The sequence below is a fragment of the Mchenga conophoros genome, linkage group LG16 (genome assembly GCF_057382185.1).
Source record: "Mchenga conophoros isolate Kocher_MC1m ecotype Shallow Benthic linkage group LG16, M_conophoros_male_GT1.1, whole genome shotgun sequence".
Lineage (NCBI taxonomy): Eukaryota > Metazoa > Chordata > Actinopteri > Cichliformes > Cichlidae > Mchenga > Mchenga conophoros.
The window spans coordinates 3,936,613-3,957,753 of NC_140541.1; the positions used below are offsets into that span (position 1 = coordinate 3,936,613).

The following is a 21,141-nucleotide window of genomic DNA, read 5'->3' on the forward strand; positions in this document are numbered from 1 at the left end:
CGCTTCCACTCTTGAAGCTAAATGAACAGTTTGAAGATCTTAATACTAAAGACAGAAGCATACACAGTAGACTACAAACTCAACACAAACATCCAAACAAAACAGGAAATACCTTTGGATGGTGGCGTCACCATTTTCTTTACTGGTACTGGTTTAGCTTCAGGCTCCTGCTCGGGGATTTGTTCAGGTTTAACCTTGGGTTCTGCTTTGGGTGTAGGCACTGGCTTTGCTTCTGGTTCCGCTTTGGGTGTAGGCACTGGCTTTGCTTCTGGTTCTGCTTTGGGTTTGGGCTTGGGCTCAGCTTCAGGCTTAGCTTCAGGGGCCACTACTTTGGAGTCTGCTGGCACCTGAGGCTTGGGTTCATCTTTAAATGGGTAAAAACATTCTTTGTTAGGATTACGCAGCAGGAGAATCTATAATTTTGCAAGAAGTGCTTCAGAGAATGAGAAAATCACCAGAATCGTATATAGAAACAGCATGACATATAAAACAGATAAAGGTTTCAATGAAGCCAGACTGACTCAGCGTGGTGGGAAACTGTATAGTGTGGCACACAGTTGATAAGACATCAAAGAAACATTAAGCAACATGAAGTACCTTTCTTTGGCACTCCAGGCTTCTCAGTAGGTGGAGGTGGGGAAGCAGTCGGCCTTTTAACTTCCTCTGTTTCTTTTAAGGAAATATTCAAACATATAATAATCAAACGAGACAACAGATTGCCCTTAGCAAAGATGTTCTAAAGACATTTGTAGGAATCCCTACCTCTGGGAACAGGAACATCCTTTTCTGGGACTGAAACCACAGCAATCTTTTCCTCCACTTGCTTTCTGGCTTCAGGCTCTTCAAATGTGCAGTTAAATTAAGTGAAGGTCAAGCAACATTAAAGAGGTTTAGGAAGTAAAAGATCAAACAAACACAAAGTATAGTTGAGATAACAGTAAAAACAAAAGAAGCTAGAAATGTAATTAATAAATTTACGTGTCAACATCAACAGTTTGTCAGTACCTCTCTGTGGTGATGCTGGTGTTGGTTTCTCTTCAGGCCTTTCCTCAACTTTGGGAAATTAAAAAAAAACACAATTAGGTGAAGAAGAGAAGTGCAGCAGAATACACGGCGCCATTTTAAAAACTGAAAACGCCACTACAGTAGATAATGTAATAAAAGAACAAAAAGACACAGTTGTAGGATGAGGGAAAGCAGAATATGCTCAGCTCTGCTGTACCTTTTGTTGGGATTTCCTCTCTCATTTGAACTTGTTTGGTCTCCATTGTCTCCTCAATGGCAACTCTTACAACTGCTGGAAAAACACATGCACAAAGGAACACATCCAAGATCGAAGGTAAGTGTCATAAAACATAAACATTCTTAAGTCTTCATAAGTCAAACATGGAATCCAACACTTTTAATTATTTTTTTTTTCTTTTAAGCTCAGAATTTCTAGATAAGCTTTTTAAGCATTTGGACATAAGTCAGTACAATCTAAAACATTTGGTCATTAGTGTGTGGTGTGTTTTAGACGGGACAAGAGAGGTCAAAAGATCAGTGCAAACCTAAACTGTGCAAAGCACTCTGATAGGAGCCAGAATGATAATGCAGAACAATGTATTTGTGATAAGAAACTAAAAGATTCAGAAGCTCGACAGTAAGCAAAACCAGATCATCAGATATTAGGCTGTTACTGAACCAAAAGTGGTTATTAAAAAAACAAGCACACAAAGGCTGGTAGTGAAATGAGGGATAAAAAAGAGAGACGTATGCAAGCACAAATATATAAGATAAGAAAAAACATACATTTAAAAAAAGACAAATGTCAAGATAGACATGAGTAATGTGGCTCAAACGCACACAGGTATTGCTGTGCATGCTCTCGACATTGTGCTGACAAGAGCATGATGAGCACATCATACAAAACTGCTGGCCAGTCAAAGGCCTCAAGCCCGGGCCAATCAATACCCTAACACCTGTACAGTCTGATGTTAAAGAAAAAAAGAGATAAAGCCGCACATCTTTGAGATGCAGGACAAAAATCTACATTTTATTTGTCCTCGTTTAAAAACAGAAGTTGAACTTCTTAAAATCTTCAAACTGGAACGACTTTTTTAAAAAGCTCTATTCTTAGTGATCCATTACACACCAAACACCATTTACAGGCATAGAAAAAGCTAATACAAGTGTGTGTGTGGAGAGGGTCCATATATACTTGTTGTTGTTCAGCTGGTGGAGATAGAACTCTTACCTAATATTGTACTTTTCTTACTAAGCCTAGCCAAAATCCAAAAAGTGTAAAAGCAAGAGTGCAAAATGTATTTTAGTGTGCTTAAACCTAATGGAACAGAACTGAACACAACGTATTTTATGTAATAAATCTCATCCCTAAAACCAGACTCACACACTTTTAATGTTAAATGTTGGTCAGAGGGCCCGGACACTGGCCCGGTGGCGCCAGTGTCCGGCAGCCTCGCCTCTGTCAGTGCGCCCCAGGGTGGCTGTGGCTACAATGTAGCTGCCATCACCAGTGTGTGAATGGGTGGATGACTGGATATGTAAAGCGCTTTGGGGTCCTTAGGGACTAGTAAAGCGCTATATAAATACAGGCCATTTACCATTAAATGGCAAAACATAAGTAAAAGTTAGTGAGTGTGGCATCAAGATGGAAAACTGGATTAAAGTTACAAAGTGACAACAAAACACATTCAGAACATTAGGCACAAAGAAAGAAAGAAGAACAGATACAAATTAACAGGAAAAAAGACAAAACGCAGGAGCATAAAAACAAATAGTAAATACCTTCAATCTCTTCTTCATAATGATAGAATTCATAAGATTCTTTAAAAGACAAAAAACATTTTTATTCCATTTCATTGTTAAATTCAGGTAAACATTGTCTTAATTCTATGTGGGCCACAAAACTACTATGAAATTTCTATAACAGAAACTGCTCTGTAAATTCCCTGATGTAATAAATGGAACAAAGTGAGCTGCTTATGATGCCTTACCTTGAATTGCAACTGACGTAGGCACTTCAGGCCTCTGAACAGAGGAATCTGGCATATCTACAGAGTATGGTACCAAAAGTTCTGTTTTGGTTAAGTGGTTAACTATTGGTTAACTATTAAAAACAAAACAAAACCACTGTGTGAGTAGAAGTGTAGGACATTTTGGAAAATCCTCTTGCTTGGTAGCATTTGCCAGTTACAAGATAAAAAGTATAGATAGGCACATTTCAACCATAACATCAATTAAGTACAACCAGCTAGCGTAGTCCTGTAGTAACACAGGCTAGTGGGTACCATACCTAACCACCTAACTTGAAACTAGTAACTCCATATCCGGCCCTTTAGGCCTGGAGCTTAAGTTCAACATTTTAACAGCTTCCCAAAAATAAGCTAATTGGTTTCACTTTTATAAAATCATAGATAATAGTGTTATAGGTAATGGAAAAATGCATCTGGTCCTAGAAGGTCTTAAATTTGGTCAAATACAACCTCAGATGAACAACAATATACATTGTGTCATTACATATTTAACAAACACTGAGCAAAAAGGCAGACACAGTATGAAATACCCCTACTTCCTTTATAGGAATAAAGCATGTAAGTAACAGAAAGTTGCTGCTGCTCACATTCAATAGATTAAATGATGATCGACACAAGTGTGTCTACAACTGTAAAAGCAGAAGTGTTAGCAGTTTGCTAATCTGACGCATTGAGGTGGAATTGGAAAGCAAGTGGAAAATCCCATGAGTGGACATCAAATTCCCCTCAAGGACAAATGACAAATGGCAATGACATCCACCCACTGATCCATCCATGCCCAGACAAGCCCAGAGACTCCTTAGCCACCACCTCCAACTCTTCGGGTGGGTGACTGAGGCGTCTTAAAGACAGGCAATTTGTCCTTGGTCTTCCGCCAAGGTCTCCTTCCTGTGGTAAATGGCCAGGAGACCTAATATAGCAGGCAGGAGGTATCCTACTCACATGCCTGAGCCACCTCGCCTGGTTCCTGTGTGCAGAAGTTGCCACAGCTTCTCTGAGCAGAGCTGCTCTTTTGAGTCCCTCACCCTGTCTCTAAAGAAGGGCCGAGCTACCCTTTGAAGAAAGCTCATTACCATCATTCGTTATTTAAGTCACTACTCAGAACTGCAATAGGTGAGGGCAGTAACATAAATTACTAGTCAACACCTTCAGCTCTCAGTTCACCACAAGAAATTGGTAATGACTCCTAATAACTGCTGCCACGCCACTCGTTTCTCGGTTACTGTAGGAACACGACCCTGAGACAGACCCTTTCTACTTGGGACAGGAACTCACAGTTTTCCAGATAAGAAAAACCTGTAGGTTGTAATTCTCATTCCCACATCTTCAGACTCTCCTGTAAAACAGCTCAGTGCAGGCTGGAAACGACCATGTGATGAAGCCAAGAGAATCTCATCATGCAGAGAAACATAGATGAGTCCCTGAGGCCACTGAAGTCAAAATTTGCTTCTTAGCTATGTCTACAAATTTTGTCCACAAACATTATGTACAAAATCACTGAAAAACCACTAACAGAGTCCAACAGCCAGTGGGGACAGGTCTGACTCATTACTGACAATACAGACCTTATGTCATGGTCCCCGTGTCTCGCCGGCTGACTCCGTGTCAGGGGACATGTTTGTTTTTGTTTTGCTCTCTCTCCCTCTTCCCTCCGCCGGGGTGGTGCTCACTGCAGGCTCCCGCCCTGGGCCCACGCACCTGCACTTGTCATCACACCTGCTGCCGATTCCAGTGGATTAAAGCAGTACTTAAGATGGCGGACCTTTGCTATTCTTGGTTCGTTGGGCTATCGGCATCATCCCTGAACCCGTTTGTGACTGTCTTTGGACGAGTGAGATAGAGGAGCGGCGAAAGAGAGGTGTTGGACTTTCTGGAGAGAGAGAGGAGCGTTTTTGACTCATCCTCTGTGTCCCTGTGGACCCTGGAGCCCCGGACTCCTTTCCCCTGGCACTCTGTATGTATATATTCACCTGGTGTTTCCTTCACTGTAAATAAACGCACTGTTTTCTTGCCAAAGAAATCCCTGGTCTGCGCCTGAGTCCGTTTAAGGAACCTTGCTCAGGGAACCATCGCTCTAGTCTTCTAATCTAGAGGCATCACCCCACAGTGCCATGCAAAGTTGCAGAAGCGTGTCAATCAGTGTAGTGCCACAACATCCAAAGCCTTAAGGAACAAGGCAAATCTCCACCCTGGGGGTCTTACCACTTACAAGAAGCTGTCTTATCCCAGTAAACTCACCTCTAGTGATTGCAAATCATCCACCTCATCCCCAGACTCTGCTTCCTCTATGAGGAGTATTTGTGACGCCACAGGCTAACCAAGTCCACTAGGAGTCCCTCTAACAGCTCTCTTTAGCTCCAGTGTCCACCATCTGTTATGCTTGCCCCAATGGCTCAATGCCCTCAGTCTCTCTCGGAATGTATTCAAAGTTATGCCAGAAGTGGAAATTGACCAGGGCTTCGGCTAGATGCTCCCAATGCACCTTCCCCATATATCTGGGCGTGCATGGCCAGCATCCTTTGCTCTCACCTCATCCAACTCACTACCAGGTGGTGATCAGTTGACAGCTAAACTCATGACACAGATATGAAATTAATCACCAACCTGCAACCTAGCGTGTCCTGGTGTCACCTCCACCTAGGAACACCCTTATACTTGAACATGTGTTCGTTATGGACACACTGTGATTATCATAGAAGTCCAATAACAGAACACCACTTTAGATTGGGCAGCCTTTTCCTCCTAGTCAAACCACACCCGGTCTACCAAATCAAAGCCAAACACATCATATCAGAAGCCGTGATCATTGTTTGGCGCTAACAGGACTTGGGCACCTGGCAGCCATGTGAGTTTAACATAGACTCCATGATTAATGGTGGCTCAAATGAACACAGGCATTGCACACAGATATTGTCAAATGTAAAGCCATTTGGCTAAAATTGGGTCATGCAACAGGAGATTCACCCAGAACAATGTGAGAAAATAGTTCAAAAAAGTGGTTCTACACGCTAGTGAATCACAGTGTGGGCTTATTTTTTCACACATTGGTCCTAAATTTTGCCTTAAATCTTTTAAATACATTATTACATGATGTAATATGTCATGTGATGCTATTCCTCTGAGGTTGCATTTGCCTAGTTTTAGAACCTGGTAAGAGTCAGATCATTTTTGATTGTGTCTGAATTCGTAAAAACCTGCAGTGGTGAACTAGAGTGGTGGACTGTGTCCATATCTGACTGTGATAAAGAGGGCAGAAAGAGGTTTTCCAAAGATGTTCCTGAATGATTAAAGTCATCGAGGGTCTTGAAAATAAAATACCTACCAATGGGGACCATTGCTAATTCAATTTCTGTAAAAAAAAAAAAGAAAAAGAAAATATAGAATAAACAGAGTGTTAAACACTTCGATAAAAGGTGAGCAGAAGCATAAAAAGTGTTGCCTGACTGAACTGTACCTTTGCCAGACAAATAAAGCTCAGCTGTGCTCTTAGCCTCTCCCCTGGGTTCCAACCTCACAATTACTGAGTACACGCCTATAAGGAATTAGTAATGAAGATCTTTTACACTCAGGTCTCAACAAACAACGAGGAAAAAAATCTACAGGACTTTGTGACGAGCCTTTGTAGCTTGATGGCACACTACACACCTTCGTCTTCAACGGTCACGTTTTGAATGACCATGAAATGTCTTCGGCCCTCGCTTCTGAAGTTGTACTTAGGGCTCTCTTTCAGTTCCCAGGTGTCTTTGTACCATGAAACAATGGCATTGTCAAAGGACACTTCACACTCAAAGGTGGCTGACTGTCGCTCATTGACTTCGATGTTGTGGATGCGTTTGGTGAAATGAATTTGTTCAGCTAAAAAAAAGATAAAGACGGGAATGGGTAAATGGCATCACAATTGGGAGTGTATGACAATAGCTAAATGGTCATTTTTCATCAAAATATCATCTAGATGGTTAAAAATGATGATCATCGTTTATGGGACAGTTATCAAAATGCATGTAAAAATACAACAAGTGGGACAATGGGGCATGCTTTTGGAACACGATCATGAAGAAAGTTACGAAAGAGAAGGACAAAATCAAAGAGGAAAAAAGAGGGCAATCTTCAAATTGCCAACATTATTTTAAGAGTTTGATAATGGAAGTCAAAGAGGTTAGTAACTGGGAACTACGTAAAACATGTCTATAAGTTTGCAGGATGGGTTCCAGGTACAAACCTTCCACCCAGAGGTCTGCTGAAGACTCCAGCTGTTGGTACTTGCAGGTGTATCTTCCTTGGTCTTCAGGCTTCAGGTCTCTGATCAGTAGCTTCTGAACCTTGTGTTTCACCTCAGATGTGTACCTGTCCTTCATTTCTAACTGCTTTCCATTTTTAAACCACTGAGCCTCTACATTAGGGATGGACATCTGACAAGACATAGTACATGACTGGCCTTCCTTACCCATTGTGTCCTGTAGATGTTTCTCAACCTCCACCTCTAAAGGACAAAACACATAAAAACAAAAATGAAGTCAAAAGAAAATAGTTTATTTAAGATAATCGAGTTTTTACTGTAAGGAGGCTTTGTTCTCAATCAGCCAAGAAGACAGAACATTTACAACCACTTAAAAGCTAAAGCCTCTAAGCTAAACTAGACAACTGCCGAGGTGAAATGCTAATTACCCTTTATCAAACAACAGATACTTTTTAACAGATGCAGTAAAGCTGTCAGTACTGACCCATGACACTGAGCTTGGCACTGGATATGTGGGGCCCGCACACCACCCTGTAGTTGCCCTGGTCAGATGACTGGCAGTTCTTGATCCTGAGCAGATGGCGGTCGCCGCTGATGGTGATATTGTACTTGTCGCTAGTATCAAGTTTCTGTGTGCCTTTGTACCAGGACAGCGTGATCTCTAGGTAGTTGATCTTGATCTCACACTCGAACACTGCTTCTTCATTAATGAAGACAGATTGATTGGAAATGTCCTTCACCACAGTGACAGGCTGCAATAATGACAAAGAGCATTATGAAGTACATGCCAGACAAACAGTTTTTCATCCTTGTGATTATTTCTATTAAGTGTACACTGCAGTAAAGGAAAGATTCTCTGATGGCTCAACAGCTTTTTCTAATAATGTTTATGTGCACAACATATGTTAAGGACCAAAGAAAATAAACTGGGTCTATGGCTACAACGTAATTGATCACTTGCAATGTTGACCCTGTACCAACATTAGTTTTGTTAATTCAGCAAAAAAGACCATTGCAACGATTTCAGAATAAAGTTGGACTGATATAAATGCTAATGCATCCTATAACTGTTGACTGACAAAAACACATCAACGGCACATCAACCACTGGTCTTATCATTAATAACAAAGCCAATTATCCTTTAAATATGCTTTGAGGATTTTTAGCCTTCAGCTGTAAAAGGCTTATAAGGTATTGTCGCCCCACCCGCACACCCTGCCGGGCATGTGGGTGTGTCACGTGGATACCCAAGTTTGTCAATGCAAAACCTGAGAACAAAACAAGGCGTAGGATTTACAAATTAATACCACAGGTGTATCTACTATCGCTGATGAGTTCAAAACTCAGTGACCTTGACCTCAAGGTCTGAGGTCATAGGTGAAGTTTTCTGAAAATCTTGTGCTTGTGATAATTCTAGAAGGAAGTCCATTGATTTTCTTCCGCTTATCTAGGACTGGGTTGCTGGGGCTTCAGCCTAAGCAGAAAAGCCCAGACCTCCCTCACCCTAGCCAGCCAAGATATATAATGTCCTTAGCTTGTCCTGGGTCTGTCCCGGGGCTTCTTCCTGGTGGGACTTGTCTAGAACACTTCACCCGGATGGCTGAACTCCTTCCGTCGCTTGTATCCATGATTTCAGCCACTACCCAGAGGTCATGACCGTTGGTAAGGGTAAGGGTGTACATTGGCCGGTAAATTAAGAGTTTTGCTTTTACGCTTAGCTCTCTCTTTACCACAACGGACTGGTACAGCGACGAGATTCTGAGACCATCAAAGTGGAAACCTTCCACCACTTGGTTACTCCTAGAAATCCTTGGTGGCAGGTCCTCTAGGGCAGCGGTCCCCAACCCCCGGGCCTCGGACCGGTACCGGTCCGTGAATCGTTTGGTACCGGGCCGCGAGAGTTGAGGCTCAGGTATGAAATGTATGGTTTTCAGAGTTTTTATCGGTTTTCAGCGTTATTTTGTTATCGTTTTTATCGTTAACTCGGTTTTCCTGGGTCTTTTCACGTGTGTTATGAATAAATCTTCTCTTTTTCGGTACCGGTACTAGTTTTATTTTGTTCTATTTACCTTAAAGGCCGGTCCATGAAAATATTGTCAGGCATAAACCGGTCCGAGGCGCAAAAAAGGTTGGAGACCTCTGCTCTAGGGTGTGTGAGGTTCACCATGAGTTCTTGAAGGCTCTGGAAGTTGTAGGGCTGTCTTGGTTGACCTGAACGTCAGAGGTCAGGTTTTCTGAAAATTGTGTGGCTGTAATAACTTGAGATGGAAGTCACCTTTGAAATTGGTGAATATGCTAAAAATATCAGATGAGTTCAAATGGGGCGTTCGTGGCTCAAGAGTTGGGAGTTCGTCTTGTAATCGGAAGGTTGCCGGTTCGAGCCCCGGCTCCGACAGTCTCGGTCGTTGTGTCCTTGGGCAAGACACTTCACCCGTTGCCTACTGGTGGTGGTCAGAGGGCCCAGTGGCGCCAGTGTCCGGCAGCCTCGCCTCTGTCAGTGCACCCCAGGGTGGCTGTGGCTACATGTAGCTGCCATCACCAGTGTGTGAATGGGTGGATGATTGTGTATAGTGTAAAGCGCTTTGGGGTACTTAGGACCAAGTAAAGCGCTATACAAATACAGACCATTTATCAAATCTCAGTGACCTTGACCTCAAGGTCAAAGGTCAGAAGTCAAGTTTTCTGAAAAACTTGTAAATGTGATCATTTGAGAACAAGGCAATGTAGGATTTTGAAATCGATACCATAGGTGTATCTACTAAAAGGCTCAGGGGAGTAAAAAGAAGTTAGCTGACTAACAAAGAAATCAGTGAGAGATTTCTAATTGCTGCTGGAAAACACTTTAGAGAGCTGTAGACACCCAGTTCACGATCACGATTAAATAAGCAACTCTTTCCGACCGTTGCAAGTAAAAGCTTTACTCAATAAAGTTAAATATTAATTGTACTGTGATTCAACTAAAACAAAATGTAAAACTTTGGATTCTACTGTGGGCCTAAGAGTATTACGGTGGCCCAAGGAGGGCAAACGGATTTAAGAAAACACCAGCAAATAGGAAAACGCTGCAAAAGCACACAATACACAATGGAAACAGAAAAAAGACAACGGGAATGAAAGAAACATGACAAAAACTACAAAAACAAAATCAGAAAGGAAAACAGAAGTGTTTCAGGGGACACAATAACTTGACGGAAACATTTCCGTTTTCTTTCTGATTGTTTTCTGTATTTTCTTTATTGTCTTTTTGTCTGTTTGTGTTTTGTGTGTGCTTTTGCAGATGCTTTCAGTCCGTTTGGCCTCTCAGGGCCACCGTAAGATTCAGCTTCAGAAAGATTTTGTAAATTGATGTTATTGGTGAATAAATCTCCTTTATTTTTATTTTTATACTGATGACCTGCACAAACAAAAGTTATATTTACCTTACTGCATCTTCCTCTCTGAAATCCATTTCTAAATTCTTTACAAACATTATGAAACGATGAATTTCAAGTTGCATTAACAGTAAAGCTTTGGTTTTCAAAACGGACTTTGCACATGTCCTGACCTCAGTCCGTTCCATCCTCTTCTGCAGGTCAGCCACCAGCCTGGCCATGTCCTCATCAGACTCTCTGTCTCCACGGTCTACCTCCTGTCAGCAACACAAACAAGTGCATTAGACATCCACAGATTCAAAATCATCGGACCAAGTGATTGTGGAGACCCTTACTTGTCTTCCACTTTCTTCAGCTCTCTCTTTTTTGAGCTGCTCAATTGCATGCAGTAGACCTCGGTAGTCAGTGATACCGTACATCCGGGCGTATTTCTCATACTCTTTCGGGTCCACGTTTCTCAACAGCTCAACTATGTCAATGTCTTTTTCCTCCTGTGGGCTCTTTTGCTTTGATGGAGTTCTGAGAACAAGGAGATGTCATACATTTTTAAAGATAAACAAAATGACAATGACAAATTGAACGACATTTAAACGACATTTCAGTCTGAATGATTCTGTGTTGTCAGATTCTAAACTCACTTCTTCAGTTTAGCGCGGAGGTCTCCCTCAAGCATCACTACGTCCTTCTTTTCCTCTACGTGCATGTCAGTACTGCACTCGATCTCGCCATGTTTGTTGGAGGCGACACACCTGTACTGACCAGAGTCCGATTTCGTCACTTCTTTGATCTCCAGTTTGGCCTCTTGGCCCTTCTGTTCAATGGAGATCCGGCCACCATGGGTCACTTGCCTCCACTTCCCTTTCATCCACTTCACACTGGGAATGGGGTCACCACCCACCTTTGCGATGAAGGTGGCGGTTCCCTCTGTGAGCAACAGGTAGAGGAGTTAGATCAGAAATGCCTACGTTTTTACACATTTGGATTGTGCATTGTGCAAATGTTGAGACCCTCACTCTCGGTAACGTGTGCAGTTTTAGGCTCTTCAATGAAGAACAGATTGTCCAGTTTTTTGGATGGAGAAGCTGCTGGAGCTTCAGCAGGAGACAGAGCTGCTCCAGGTTTCTCTGCAAGATGACAAACTACAAATGAAAGATTCTCAAAAGCAACAAAAATCTGAATTTTTCAACTTTTGAGAAATAAAAACAATTACAAATAAATAAAATCTTAGAGTACAGATCTGAGGGGCTTTAACCTTTTTTTTTTTTTTTTACCTTTGACAGTGACTTTGGCTTTGCAGAATTCGCTGCCAGCCTCATTGGTAGCCTTGCAGAGGTAGTCACCAGCATTGAGTTTAGAGACTGTGCTGATCTCCAGACATGCTGTGCCATCAGAAAAGCTGATTCTAGTGCTGCTGGATGGTGTCAACTCCTTCCTGTCCTTCATCCACTGGATCTTCAGAGGGGAAGATCCACAGACATGGCACCTGAGAATTAGCTTTTCGCCGTCATCCACAGTTGCTGGTTTGAGAGGTACGTCAAACACTGGGGGCTTCTTGGCCTCTGAAAGAGAGATAAGCCAGTCTGATTTATCTGACTGTACTGCTGTCAGTGCTCAGATTCAGATTCATAAACACATCTGAAGACCTTTAAACAAAGACTTCAAAGTAAATTCGAATAACAGGGTTAAAAAGCAAATATACATGAGGAGAAAAAGTCTGACTTGAAGCCTTCATTAGTTAACAATTTAAGCAAGATGTTTAACCAACAGTCCAAATCATCAAAGATTATAACAATGGAATAAAGAAAACCAGAGACTTCGATAAACATACCAAACCACTAAATAAGCTCCGTCATTTTTTAATCATTCCTGCTAGCTGTCATTCTGTGAGCATCAATTATACTTCGACTTTAAATCAAACATACCTGAGATGCCAACAGTGACATCACAGGAGGCTTTCCCAGCTTCATTAGAGGCCTGGCACGAGTACCTTCCGCTGTCAATCACTTGGCTGTTTTTAATGCACAGCACTGCCACATTACTCTTAAAGCTGATGTCATACTTGTCAGAACTCTGTATCTCCATGTCATCTTTGAACCAGCTGACTGAAATGGGCTGCGACCCGGAGACTCGGCCCTCAATCTTCACCAGTTTGCCCTCCATGTCCTCGATGTGCTCTGAGGGCTTTTTGGTGAACACTGGAGGATTTTTGCGCTCTGAAATCAAGACAAGAAAGTAAGAATGATGAGAAGGGGAGCAGCTTTCAAAGACAAAACAATGTCCTTCGAGAGACGTGAATGCTTTAGAAGAGAGAGCCGAGATGGCATGAGTGTGCCCCAGGTTCAAATACCTTTGACAGTGATATCAGAGGAACAAGAGTCCTTCCCCATGTCATTAGAGGCGTGGCAGAAGTACCTCCCTGTATCTGATTTATCTGCCTTCAGAATGGTCAGGTGAGGTGTATTATCCACACAGCTAATCTTATAATTCCCCCCAGAGCGAATATCTTTGTGGTCTTTGGACCAAGTGACTTTAATGGGGGTAGAACCAGTCATGTGACATTCCAGCTCAATGCTGTCACCCACTGTCACCTCCTGTAGTGACAATTTCCTGTCAAATACCGGAGGGTATCTGGGTTCTGCAGAGTGGCGAATGAATGAAAGGAAGATAAAAGAACAAATCTTTAGATGGACACGATTAAACAGTTTGGGGCCTTAAACAGCTCAGCACCATCTGACCAAAGTGCTGTCAAAAATAATAAACAAAAGACATTTAGAACGTCTAGAACGTGAAAGAGAAAGGTGGTTAAGTACAACAGAGTGGGGCATTTTCAGAAACGTGAGGAGCAGTGACCAGAAGTCATGAGGTCTCCTAACACAGTTTCACAATAAATAGAAGACTCGTTTTTGTCTAGTCAGAATCAGTAGGTGACGGTGAGATATCTAAACGTTACACTGTTTGCTTCATAAGCATCCAGTATTAATGAATCAACCATCCAATCATGCGTCACACACCTTGCAGAGTGAGCTTGGCTCTGCATGAAGCTGAGCCCACACTGTTGGTGGCCACGCAAGTGTACTCCCCAGAGTGCCTCATCTCACTGTTGTTGATCTGCAGAACAGCTGTGTTATCATCGTACAGCATGGAAAACTCCTCCCCCTGACTCAGAGGTTTGCCGTCTTTCAGCCAGGACACCTCGATGGGCAATGAGCCAGCCACGCGGCACTCAAAGCGCACTGGCTGGCCCTCAGTTTGCTGCAGGCTGGTGATCTTCTTTGGGAATGATGGTGGCGTTTTAGCTTCTGTAAAAGATAAACACATGGCAGACATTAGTCTGAAAAGCCAGTGATTTTTACAAAGGTATAAATTTAGTAATCTGGAAAACTAGGTTTTACCTTGCACATTGAGTCTGCAGCTGGAGGAAGCAGAGCCAATCCTGTTCTCTGCCTTGCAGGTGTACTCTCCGATATCGGACTTGGTGGCTTTACTTAGCTTCAAACAGGCAACACCCTTTGTGTACTCCAGCTTGCAGGTGGGGCTAGACCTGACTTTGCCATCAGCCTTGAACCAGGACACCTTGATCTCAGGTGTGCCTGCAACCTGACATTTCAGACAGACAGCATCTCCAGCTGTCACCTCCATGGGCTCCAGTGACTCAGTAAAATATGGTGGCTCTGTGTGTGCAAACGCCAGAAAACATAGGGACACACTGTAAATTAAATCAGATCTGCAGGCTTTGGGACAGCTACACATATAATAAGTCTTGCTTTGAGTGTGGTTGTATGTATTATTGCTTATAGATTAACCTATCAGGCTTTTCCTCATCATATAGTCTTATATGCAATTTTACTGAATAAAAGTGGGCGACTGTAACATCCATAATGCAAAACCTCTGGCTTCTGTATGTTTGAGGTTTCCATATTTTTATACCTTTGCAATGTGCTGATATCAGTTTGTTACTTATTACTGCAGGTTTACAACCACTGCACACTGCTTCTAAGTAGAGTCTCCTGATTTGCCTAATCAGAAGGAAAGACTTTGTTGAGGTGGTCGGCTCTGAAGAGAGTATAAAGTTTGACTCTCGATTATTACCTAATAAGGGGCATTTTTCATTCTTTTAACTATTCAGTTTGTGTTGCTCTTTCTATCTAACATTCACACACATTTGTACTCTGGTGGATGCATCGGACGCTTGCCCAAGAATATTTTGCAGGAACAAATCAACAAATGAACCCAAACAGAGTGGGTTCAGTGATCTTGTACTAACCGAGGATAGAAACCACTGCCTCACACGTGTCTTTCCCAGCATCGTTGCACACTTGGCAGCAGTATTTTCCTGCAGCCTCCTTGTCATCAGTGCTGAGACACTCTAAGATACAGGAGCTTTCTGTTGTGGTAATGTTGTATTTGTATGAAGCAAAGATCTGCTGGCCATCTTTGTACCAGCTCACAGTGATCATGGGGGTGCCCGTGTATGTACACTCCAGGGTTAATGGTTTGCCCTTTTCAACTGATATGTCCTTCAGCTTCTTTGAGAAAGTTGCTGGCTCTGAAAAACACAATATGTTATTAAAATGATTGCGTTAGAAGAAATTTATAGACAAGAAAAACCTAAAGTCGATTGCATTTAACTAATTAATGTTGCTAGCAGAAAGGTGTGTGGTGCCACTGAAAAGATATTTGCCCCTTTCCTGATCTTAAAATATCTGTCACATGTACATGTTTTAATATTAACCAAAGGTAACAAAGTTACCCAAACCTTACCTGGGATTAACCACATTTTAAAAATATATATTTTTTAGTGAAATAAGAAATAAGTTCTTTCTGGCCAACCTTTGACAGTGAGATTCACTGGATAGCTTTCTTTTCCTGCGTCATTAATGATCTGACAGGTGTACTCTCCAGCATGAGATTTGTCCACATTGTAAAGCTCTAACAGAACTTTGTTATCATCCAGGGAGAAATCGTAGCCATGTCCAGCTACGATCTCTTTCGTCCCTCTGAACCACTTGAGTTTGAGAGGGGCGCTGCCTTTCACCATGGCTGAGAACGTCACATTAGAGCCTGGCATGGCCTCCACTGGCTGCGGTGGCACCACAAACGTTGGAGGTTCTGGGTCCAAACAGAAATATCAAACATTTCTATCAGACATAGAATTGTCAGGGCAATAACAGAACGGGCTAAAACGATAAGATGACTGCATTACAATCTGAATTGTTGCCAAAAACTGTGATTTTTGCCTCAGTGAATAATAAAGGATTCTGATTCTACTTCTATCTTAACTGTTTAATAAAGGTATTGGGGGGCAGGAGGTGGGGCCCGTCACATGTGTGGGCACCACAGAGGACAGGTGGTCTCCTGTGGGGTGCTTGTATCTTTTCCCAACCTGGTTGATACAGTGGTCCAGACAAGTCAAACACCTTGCAACCAAAGAAAACATCAGCAAGTAGAAAACTGCAAATTAATGTTCACAGTGGAATAAAACAAAACCTCACAAAAACAATATTGATTTAAAGGAGACAATAATGTGACGGAACAGCTGAGAAGGTGACTGATAGCAAATGTGTATCTACAGGATTGCATGAATCATGTGTTGAGCACACACATTACTCCAACACTTCTTTCAATCCACAGCTCTTGTCTCGCCTAAATAATTTTTAATGTAATTATATTTCCGTTTGTTTTGTGTGCTTTTGCTGCAATTGTCTATTTGCTGGTGTTTTCTTAGGTTGCAGTGCATTTGAACCTGCAGAGCCACTGGGAGTAGGGTCTGCCAGTAGTGAACACTATATTTTAGGGTCTTTACCTTACAATATAAAGCACCTTGAGGCAACTGTTGTTATAATTTGGTGCTTTATGAATAAATAAAATTTTATTGAATTCTGTTATTGTGAATTTTGATATAAAACACCACCTGTTACGCCTGAAACCGTTTTCTAACATTCTAACAACAATCAAAATCCAAGAATATATCAGATACATTCTGCATAAATATTGATTTTTACAAGTTTATCAGTTCACTATTTTTAACACATTTTTTATGATTAGTTGTCATAAGTACAAAGACAGTAATCAAAGAACATTGTCACTTTAGATTTGATTTGTGATGTTGCAGAGCTCTGTGTGCATACTCTGTTGAGAACAGACACAGATGGTTTTGTGCATGGACTGTAGGATTTATTTGTCACAGAACTGTTTTTCATTGTAAATGGTAAATGGCCTGTATTTGTATAGTGCTTTATTTAGTCCCTGTGGACCCCAAAGCGCTTTACAGTCAGTCATTCACACACTGGTGATGGCAGCTACATTGTAGCCACAGCTGCCCAGGGGCGCACTGACAGAGGCGAGGCTGCCGGAAACTGGCGCCACCGGGCCCTCTGACCCGTAGGTAACGGGTGAAGTGTCTTGCCCAGGGACACAACGACCGAGACTGTCGGTAAAGTGTGTTGGAGATAACTTCACAGGTGACACACTTGGCGTTTTTTTTGCTGGCTTGTCGGTAGCAGCTCCTGAAACGCAAGTGTGGCACACATCTGTTCGACCAAATCCAGTTAATCTAAGCACCAGTTAACCTGGAACAGCGGCCGCCGGTCCGAGTGTCAGGTGAACTGAACTTCAGGTAAGAAGTTATGACCTGCAGTCTATCTGGGTCAGATATCAACCAAGTTTAGGTGGAGTTCATTTTCCTTGTGCTGACTCTTTACAGTCAGTTACAATAACTCGTACTGCGTGCTAGCTAGCATGACGAACTTTTTATACAGCTGGGTGGGTGCTATGATGTTACTGATAGTGAACTTTATTCATAAGGTTAGTTAGTAGAGTTGCCAACCGTCCCGTAAAAATGAAATAGTCCCGCATTCAGAGAAAATGTTACGCGTTTCGTATTGAGCTGAGAAGAGACACAGTTTTTTTCAGCTATAATGAAAAAAAGACACAAAGCTGGATTTATTCTGTGTGTTTACGCTGCAGCTGCCTCTTCTTCTCTCATTCTCTCCCCTGCCTCTCCTGTTGCTACTTCAATCATGAAACTGATCAATGATCAGCTGATCGGCTTTTCTCTCTTGTTTGTTTATCGCCCACTTTGCACCAGAAAGAGGAAACCAGCGGATGTCGCGCTAAACAACAGCAGCACGTTTAAGCTTGATCAGCTGTTGTTAGAATGTGTTTAATATTAATTTCTAGTATCAGCTGATGTTTGCTGGAGCCACAGCTGTAAAAGCTGCTGGTCATGATGTCGGTTTGGATATCCTAAATGGTCCGTATTTGTATAGCACTTTACTAGTCCCTAAGGACCCCAAAGCGCTTTACACATCCAGTCATCCACCCATTCACACACACATTCACACACTGGTGATGGCAGCTACATTGTAGCCACAGCCACCCTAATGAGAGGGAAACATGAAGGTGAAACCAGGAGATGTCCTTACTGAACCATCAGAGCTGAACAGGTGATGGAGAAACAGGTTTACCTTTTAGGTGACATGAATGAGTTGAAGTTATGAACTGTTTCTGAGAGACAAATAACACCAGGATCCTTTTTTATGTAGCTGACAGCTGGTAACTGCGCAGGGGCGGGTCTAGCAAAGTTTTGCCAGGGGGGCATGTAGGGCATTAACAGGGAGAGGGGGCACAAAGAAATACTTTTCTTTCTTATTCTCATTTAAAATGTCTAGCTTTTATTAAATAATTATCTAAATCTTACAACCAAAGTTTTTATCTGACATAAAATGTATAGAAATCATACATATACCAAAAAGATATCAAGTGTACATCACTGTCACCACAGCGTTTGTTTTCATTCAAAGGCTTTATGGCTTTAATACCTGGTGGGCCGGTCTTTAGTCAAAATGCCCGATTTTCTGTCCCAGTCCAGCCCTGCAGGTTAATACTGGCAGTGTCACCATGCCAGCTGACTGTATTTCATCATCAGCCAGTGTTGTTCTTGATCAATATTACCAAAGTTTACCATAAGGCAGCATAGAAAGTATTTACTTGCTTTCAGGTTTTATTCAAATGTTAGTCTTTTCATTTGTTTCTCCACTTTTTTCCTGTTTCAAAATCAAACATCAGTTTGTGAGAAGATTATCTTCTGTTTCTAATAAGCAGATAAAGTTTTGCATTGGCTAATATGCCAATTGTTTGTTACAAATGTTCGTATTTTAATATTCAAAAATGTTTTTGCCCAAAACATATGTGCACTACATGGCAGTAAAACTACTATGCAAATATTGATGTCCTTGAATGCTGAGTAAACACTGACAAAGCACTGATTGTATCTCTTGTACTTTATCAACGCAGTATCTAAAAACTTTGCACCGTAGTGGTTAAAATCTCATTCTAATAACAGTTAAAAGTGCATTCGGATTTTTAGGTTTACAGGGTTATTGAATTATGGTTAATGGTTGGTAGACATTTTTTTAACATTATCTGCCAATTACATCTGCCACCCTTCTCCAAATATGTGCCCCTTCTTGGCCCCCCCAACAAAAATTTTCTAGACACGCCACTGCTTTTCACTGAATTAATTGGAGGCAGCTCAGAGAAACGGGTGCTGAAACATTCAACAGACAGCAGCAACATAAAGACTTCTTTGACTGGGATACTGGGATTGGGATACTGACCTCGAACAACCAGGAAGGCTGTAGTTTCTGTGGTTCCCGCCTTGTTGACAGCCTTACATTTGTATGCTCCAGAGTCAGCCAGCTTCAGCGTGAGCACCCTTAGTGTACAGTTGTTGTCACTGAATGAAATCTCATAATTTGGCCCACTCTTTATCTCCTCGTCATTGTGGTACCATGAAATGGTAAAAGGAGATGAGCCTGACACTTTGCACTCTATTTCTAAAGGTTTTCCAACAACAGTGGTACAGTCTTTCAGTTTCCGTGAGAATGTTGGAGGAATCGTCTTATCTGTTTCAGAGGGAAACAAACAATGCTGTTAAAGAGTATCCATTTGTCAAGAAAAGTACCGTAATTTTTGGACTATAAGGCGCAATCGACAGTGCGCCTTATAGTCCGAAAAATACGATACTAGGGTAAAAGTACTTTCAATGAATCCTCTTCCCTCATGTCAATGGGGTAATGAGTGAACACACTGATCAGGATATTCCAGCTCATGGTACGAAGACGTTACCTACCTAAAACAGTGAGATTGATTTTACTCAGGTCCTTCCCAACTTCATTCATAATCTCAAATGTGTATTCTCCAGAGTCAACTTTCTCAGCAGACAGCACATTCAGGCTCGAAATCATCCGGGAAAATGAGATTTTGTATTTTCTCCCAGAAGCCAGCTCAGCACCATCTTTGAACCACTTGGGTATGAGCTCTGGGGTTCCACACACTTTGACCTCCAGGGCAGCCATATCACCTGCCGTCACACTCAGAGCATCCGGCTTGTCCACTATTTTAGCAGGCTCTGGAGTCAACAGAGAGGGAGCAGAAAATACTTAAAATCACACATTCAGGCTCCAGGTAGAAAAACAAAACAGAAAGAGAGAGAATTATATGATTACAAACCTAGAACAGTCAAGTTAGCGAAACACTCCACACTCCCAGCATCGTTTCTGAGTTGGCAGGTATATTTGCCTGCCGTAGTTGCATCAGCGTTAAAGATTTTAACTGCCACCTGGTTGTTTTCATAGGTGATTTTCCTGTTGTCACTGTCCCTGAGAATGTGATCCTTGTCTTGAACCCAGGACACAGTAATGGGTTCAGAGCCTTTAACAGTGGCCACAAGGGTCACCTCCCCTCCCAGTATCACTGTAATGTTTGACAGTCTCTTCACAAATGATGGTGGCTCTGAAGAGAGGAGAAAAACAGCGCAAAGGCAAAGTCAGCAAGGTGACAAAGTCATTTGAAAATCTAATTTTATTTTATATTATTTTAATTTAATGCTATCGCGATTTCTACTGACCTCTGAGTTTAATTGATGTCTGGCAGGTATCGCTTCCTACACTGTTTGACACTTTGCACTCGTATTCGCCGGCGTCTGAGGGCTCTATTCCAATGACATGCAGTGTGGCTGAGCTGCCCTCGCTCACCAGCTTAAACTTCCTGCTCTCCATGAGAGGTTTTCTGTCTTTAAACCAGGTGATCTGGAATGGAGCTGTACCACTGATCTCGCAGTACAAACTTACGTCCTTACCCTTCAGCCCTTCAACAGGCTGGGGTATTTTGACAAAAGATGGGGGGTCTATAGAAAGATGATGGAACCGTTAAAGAGGAATACACGAGGGAAACAATTCATGTCTAGATCCTAAAACTGGAATCCATAACTGTTGAATGAAGCTCAAAGCTGGCAGTGTTGAAAACGTTACTAGAGATTAACGGGTGGAATTTTTGTATGAACATGAAGTCTTAGAAAAGATTGTATATTTAATGTGGAAATTTTATGGAACAATTTGTCATGGTCCGTCAGTCCTCGCTGGTCGAACTGCTTTTAATGTTATGTCATTTGAGTGGTTTGTTTTTAGTCCCCTGTTTCCCTCTGTGTGCGTTTGTG

At 42.0% G+C, this 21,141-nt stretch overlaps 1 protein-coding gene across 1 annotated transcript in view; it reads right to left on the reverse strand.

Moving 5' to 3' along the window:
- Positions 1-21,141, reverse strand: part of ttn.2 (titin, tandem duplicate 2) — a 217,356-nt gene that overhangs the window by 135,843 nt on the left and 60,372 nt on the right. Inside the window, exons 59-85 of the mRNA XM_085250572.1 lie at positions 20,554-20,832; positions 20,157-20,438; positions 19,777-20,055; positions 19,262-19,549; positions 15,474-15,752; positions 14,908-15,189; positions 14,036-14,314; positions 13,655-13,942; positions 12,991-13,278; positions 12,566-12,856; positions 11,915-12,202; positions 11,657-11,767; positions 11,282-11,567; positions 10,979-11,162; positions 10,817-10,900; positions 7,757-8,024; positions 7,255-7,515; positions 6,681-6,890; positions 6,490-6,567; positions 6,358-6,384; positions 2,997-3,053; positions 2,788-2,826; positions 1,223-1,297; positions 1,006-1,053; positions 763-840; positions 598-669; positions 113-364 (exon numbers count right to left, since the gene is read on the reverse strand). Coding sequence (XP_085106698.1) covers positions 113-364; positions 598-669; positions 763-840; positions 1,006-1,053; positions 1,223-1,297; positions 2,788-2,826; positions 2,997-3,053; positions 6,358-6,384; positions 6,490-6,567; positions 6,681-6,890; positions 7,255-7,515; positions 7,757-8,024; positions 10,817-10,900; positions 10,979-11,162; positions 11,282-11,567; positions 11,657-11,767; positions 11,915-12,202; positions 12,566-12,856; positions 12,991-13,278; positions 13,655-13,942; positions 14,036-14,314; positions 14,908-15,189; positions 15,474-15,752; positions 19,262-19,549; positions 19,777-20,055; positions 20,157-20,438; positions 20,554-20,832 — 5,253 coding nt within the window. The remainder of the gene's footprint in view (positions 1-112; positions 365-597; positions 670-762; positions 841-1,005; positions 1,054-1,222; positions 1,298-2,787; positions 2,827-2,996; positions 3,054-6,357; positions 6,385-6,489; positions 6,568-6,680; positions 6,891-7,254; positions 7,516-7,756; positions 8,025-10,816; positions 10,901-10,978; positions 11,163-11,281; positions 11,568-11,656; positions 11,768-11,914; positions 12,203-12,565; positions 12,857-12,990; positions 13,279-13,654; positions 13,943-14,035; positions 14,315-14,907; positions 15,190-15,473; positions 15,753-19,261; positions 19,550-19,776; positions 20,056-20,156; positions 20,439-20,553; positions 20,833-21,141) is intronic.